Source organism: Periplaneta americana, chromosome 6 (genome assembly GCF_040183065.1).
Source record: "Periplaneta americana isolate PAMFEO1 chromosome 6, P.americana_PAMFEO1_priV1, whole genome shotgun sequence".
Lineage (NCBI taxonomy): Eukaryota > Metazoa > Arthropoda > Insecta > Blattodea > Blattidae > Periplaneta > Periplaneta americana.
The window spans coordinates 171,021,660-171,027,659 of NC_091122.1; the positions used below are offsets into that span (position 1 = coordinate 171,021,660).

Below are 6,000 nucleotides of genomic sequence, written 5' to 3' on the forward strand. Positions count from 1 at the left end.
ATGTCCCTTCTGCTACCTGATTTCTTCGAGGCGCAACTATGCCATGCCCCTTTTCTCTACCTGATGGGAACGGGGCGCAACTATGCCCACTAAACAGGGACCCTTTTTTATCTGCTGCATTTTATCTGACCGTGGGGCGCAACTATGCCATACCGGCAAACAGAGGGTGGGGGGTATGATGCCATTGTTACGCTTGAGTGGAGACAAGAGTATGCGTCGCGACATAGCTTTTGGCGGTCACTGCCTAATTGTATCAATTAACTTATACAATGTAAATTTTCATTAATGTTAGACTCTTGCCTTCACGTATTCCGTTCTACTTTTTATTATTGCACAAAAATTGTTTCACTAGTACACAAACTGTATATGACTGCACACTAAGATAACCTCTGTTACCGAGATAATTACCATCCGGCGTAAGACCATACTGCAAAAGAAACAAAAGGAATAAAGTATTAACTTACAAAAGAGCTTTCCACTTGCCAGACATGTCTGTTGAATGGAGAAACTTCTTGTAGATCTTTGCAACTCAATTCCACTTCACTCTCACCACACCACACGACAGCACATGGCCTCTCGCAACACAACGCGAAAGCAACCTTCCTGCCACAAGCGAAAACCGAACTAACTGACCAAGCCAACCAACCACATGCATATGAGTAGTACTGGTAACTCCAGTTAAAAAAAAGTACGTCACTGACAGTGTTGCCACATCTCATTCTGCACGTCTCATCCCTACTATCTCTCTGATTAAACACAGTGTAATCTCTAAAATAAACAATACTCGCATACCGCAGCGCAAAATAGGTGTGATATCACTCCACAAATGTTTGTTTCCCGTCAACTTGGCGACAAAGAAAGGCAGGAGAAAGGAAAAGTAACATTTGTAGCTACAACAGCAGGTTGTGTCGCAATGGTTCGCTGGTAGCGGTGTGTCGAATTACGCACTGGTTATTAACTCGTGGCAATCGGCTTCTGAATCAACATTGTTTACGCAGTTGGTAAAACATTCGTAAAGTTCTGGAGGCCACGAGAATGATGCGTGGGAAAAGGATACAGCGGTGTTTATTTTACATACAGTAACGCAGTAAATGATACATGTTTAAATTAACTTTTTGACAGGCAGAGGAGTCATTTAGAGGATAGGGGAGATAAATGCTTCCCCTCCCGAGTTTAAGATTAAAGAAAATGATAAATGCGTAGTATTACTAAAGAAAAAATTTGATAACTAGGGCTAGGATTCTGATGAAATTGCATTTTTTTTCTAGTAAGCCAGAAACATTGCTGCTTTAGTATTTATATCTTATTTGATAAACTGAATGTTTTAAGACATATTTGTGAGGAAATTTTTTTGCATTTTTTGCCTGTTTCAACTCATAAGAGCATGTTTTGTTTTATTCCAGTGATGTCAAAGCAAGCGCATTTTTCTGACCTTAACGTCGTGCGTGGGCAGCAAGCGCTAAGTATGGAAAGAGGAAGGGTTATATATATGAATAAGCAACCTGTTGGATTAAAAAAACAGTGGTGCACAAACTTCAAACGGAACGTGAAATTTTATGTCGTTATTTATATGGCTTCTTTCTGTTTGATATTATCTTTATTGTCTGTAAAACAAAAGTACTGACATTGATTTCTTAATATTGCACTTGTGTTTTAAATCTTAATAACATAATAGAGAGTTAAGAAGGAATATTCACTTAAATTCCATAGTAGTATAATATTATACTGTATTAAGTGGATGAAACACATCATTCATAAAGAAAGTGATATTCCACAGAAAGAGATTGAGTATGACATGATAAGTTGGAATTTATATTGATGTTATCTTTAGCCTTACAAAAGTAATCAATAAACTAATCAAAACAATATTACAGTACAAAGCAAAGTTACCTAGGTACTGTATCTGTTTTAAGTGTAACTAATATTCCACATGAAAACTCTTATCGCATTATGCTTTTAAGGTGATATTTGTGAGTAACTTCCTATTATCAGAATATTAAATTATTTTCTCGAAATCTGCTGAAGCTATAGAACTGACATTTTTACAGCATATGGGCACGTATCTTTTGCTTATGATGTAACAGTAGTTGCTTTGTTAATTCATTTCCTTACAAGCAATTTCCATGCGAATATTTTCGAAATTTTCAATACACTAACTTCAGTAATACATATATACGGTATATTAGATTTACGAAAACATTCTGTAAGGCTACTAAATAAATAGACCTATACCTGAAAATTTCACTTTTCTATACGAAAAGTTGAGAAAATATTTCTTTTGTATAAAAAATCAAACTTGTGAAAAATGAGCATTAAAATTAAAACTTACATTCTTATAATGCATGCACTTATATTTCTCAGGCAAATCTAAAAATTAACATGGATACAGTTTTAATAAGTTCTCTTCCCTTTATCTATTGAATCAGTGCTGGCCATCCCTGAATGTAGCTCAACCAAGCGGCATATACCACCTCTTTCTTCTGTCTCTTTCCTTTCCGCTGTAAAGCGCTCAGGCTCTCCTGGGCTCTAAAGCGCGCGCTGGCTCCTGTGGGCATCAATTGAGATGCCTGTTTTATTTCTTTAGGCATTTTCATTTAATTTTGGTCATAAATCCTCCTTATTAATGTAAAATAATGTTTATTTCCTTTGATATTTTCTTTACACATTCTGTCCATTAATACTCATTATTTTGTATAATATTTTAATCGTTTTTCTACACAAATATTGCCATTTTAACATAGTACACCCCATGTAATGGATTAGTCCAACCACCCCTTGAATATAAACTCCTCTAAGCTTATAGCCTACCTGCTAATTCCGAATAAGATTGGCCTTGTGGTAGACTACATGAAAACTAAAAGTAAAGTAAATCCATGGCGCTACAACTCATGAAGGGCCAAGACCGACCAACTGACTATTGACCTCACGTCCACATGCCAAAGCAGAGGTGAACGATCATACATGGAAACTACACAAGGTAAAATAATTAATTAATGTGTACTACTTAGGAAAAATTATGTAAAATTTAATTTAATTACTGGTCTAAATATTAAGCAGTACAAAACTCTTTTCCTATTACGCCAATTATGTAAGATCAATTTTTAGGGCACTTTTCAAAGATTTTTAGGTCATAAATGCATTGTTTTTAGGACAATTTATCATGATTTATAGGTCATCAAAATCCTAGCCCTAGTGATAACTGTGGTTTTAAATTAAAATATTATTTTTATAAACGCATAGGTAATAAAAGGAAACCAGGTGGTCCGGGTTCGAATCCCATTCGGGACGAGATACATGGTTGAGGTTTTTCCGGGGTTTTCCCCTCAAACCAATATGAGCAAATGCTGGGTAACTATCGGTGCTGTCCACCACTGTGGAGTAATGGTCAGCATGTCTGGCTATGAAACGAGCGGGCCTGAGTTCAAATCCTGGTTGAGTCGAGTTACCTGGTTGGGGCTTTTTCCGGGATTTTCCCTCAACTGAAGCATAATTACTGGGCAACTTTCAGGATTGGACCTCGAACTCATTTCGCCATCATTAATTCACATATCATCATCAACATCATCATCATCATCATCATCATCATCATCATCATCATCATCATCATCATCCATACAATAGCCCGGGTTAAGTTCACGGTGCAGCGTGCTGTACTTGTACAAGAGCGCGGCCGTTCTACTACCCAATCATTCACAGAATAGGAGTGGTAAGCACAATAAGCCTCAGGCTGCAGTGTAAGCCTTCGGGTCCCTCCTTCGTACAAAAGGAAGAAAAAAAGCTATCGGTGCTGAACCCCGGACCTGAATTATCATCTTCATTTCATTCAGACGCTAAATAATCTGAGATGTTGATACGACGTCGTAAAATAATCAATAAAAAATAAAAGGACGAGCTAGTTAATGATTTTGTTCAAATAAATCTAAGGCGTTACCCTTTGCTACATTAGTGGTTGTTACCTATTGTAATTAAAGATACAAGTTTTTAATTGAAATTAACATTTCTTTATTAACAAAACTTTGTGTGTTCATTTGTTCATACCTACGTCATATTAAGAGCAAGTGCATCCAAATTACTTTACGTATTGAACAGTCTCTGATAATGCTTTTTTATGGTAATATTTTAATAATGTATATCTATGTATTTGTTAAATTAAGAATTATACGAAATGGAAACATAAAAATAGGAGATTTATCCTTCGAAGAGGTTGAAAAATTCAAATATCTTGGAGCAACAGTAACAAATATAAATGACACTCGGGACGAAATTAAACGCAGAATAAATATGAGAAATGCCTGTTATTATTCGATTGAGAAGCTTTTGTCATCCAGTCTGTTGTCAAAAAATCTCAAAGTTAGAATTTATATAACAGTTATATTACCGATTGTTATATATGATTATGAAACTTGGACTCTCACTTTGAGAGAGGAACAGAGATTAAGGATGTTTAAGAATAAGATTCTTAAGAAAATATTTGGGTCTAAGAGGAATGAAGTTACAGGAGAATGGAGAAAGCTATACAACGCAGAACTGCACGCGTTGTTTTCTTCACCTGACATAATTAGGAACATTAAATCCTGATGTTTGAAATGGGCAGGGCATGTAGCACGTATGGGCGAATCCAGAAACGCATATAGAGTGTTAGTTGGGAGACCGGAGGGAAATAGATCTTTGGGGAGGCCGAGACGTAGATGGGAGGATAATATTAAAATGGATTTGAGGGAGGTGGGATATGATAGAGACTTGATTAATCTTGCACAGGATAGGGACCGATGGCAGGCTTATGTGAGGGCGGAAATAAACCTGGGGGTTTCTTAAAAGCCAGTAAGTAAGTAAGTAAGTAATACCGAACTAATAACAGGTTTAAGAGAGAGGCTACAGATTAATAGTAACTGAAATGTGACGGAAGGTCATACAAAATATGAGCCAATTTCATAGCTTTATTGAGCCTATTTTAGGCACCTAAACTCTAATTTTCAGAGCCTAAAATTCGAAGTCCAGTTATCAGCAATTTTGGCCAAATAGAATGAAGTGAAGGATAATAGCGATCGTGGTCTACTTTAAAATACTTTATGCTCGACCATGCCGAAATGTAGTAATTATACACCTGGTAGTAGCCCTTTAATGCACCTCATTAAAGTACAGCTATTCATTATAGTTCAGTTGTTCAGCCAATGAGAAATCACCATTGTACCATTATAAAAGCGCAAGTATCGATTATTCTCGGATATGCAATCGAAAGACAACTAGCGAAAAGCCACGGAGGCTGGAAATCCAATACTGTCGCAGAAGGTTATGTTCTGGTACTATAATAATTAGCGTTAATTGTAAATAATATTCAACTAAATTCAATTTGTCATCTCGTTTTTCAATTCTAAATCAATTTCCAGGTTATATCAAGACTAATGTTCATGTTATTCTCTAGGTTATATCAAGGTCAATGACATTCGTTCCTCGGAAAAAAATCAATACTTTCGCGTCTGAGCACATCTCACAATTTAGGTCAGTTCCGCTCTTCACTTAGATAACCATAACATGAATACTTATGAATAGACTTCGCTGAATTGCCACACGCAGCATGCAATCAGGTTGCCGATGTACGGTAGTATAGAGGAGGTGAGCGACCGCCCGGTCTCGTAGTATAAGCAGTTCATGTTAAGAGATGTGACCGGTCCAAATAGATAGAGCAGCTACAGCTAATGTACACCTATGTAAGCACTTGTTTTTGCATTACTGTGGTTGGAATAGTCAAAATTTAACATTTGTTCAGTGTAGACAAGAATTCAATCAAACATACTACAATGAGTGTGTTGCTGTTCCAAACAATTACTCCTGGAATAACCTTACCCCCGCAGCCAGTCTTTACCCGTTGGGGAACGTGGTTTGATGCTGTTCATTATTACGCAGAACATTACGGCAAAATAATGGAGGTAATTCATGCATTGGATAGCACAGACAGTTCCGCTGGTGCAGCTGTAAAATCATTGCTTTCTGAACAGCTAT

At 36.8% G+C, this 6,000-nt stretch overlaps 1 protein-coding gene across 2 annotated transcripts in view; it reads right to left on the minus strand.

Annotated features, from left to right (window-relative positions):
* Positions 1-823, minus strand: part of rho-5 (rhomboid-5) — a 579,824-nt gene extending 579,001 nt beyond the window's left edge. Inside the window, exon 1 of one of the 2 annotated variants that reach the window (XM_069829535.1) lies at positions 465-823. In XM_069829535.1, the coding sequence (XP_069685636.1) occupies positions 465-490 (26 nt within the window). In that variant the 5' untranslated portion in view covers positions 491-823. The remainder of the gene's footprint in view (positions 1-464) is intronic. The other variant, XM_069829536.1, reaches the window with a different exon arrangement.
* Between the last annotated feature and the right edge of the window lie 5,177 nt (positions 824-6,000).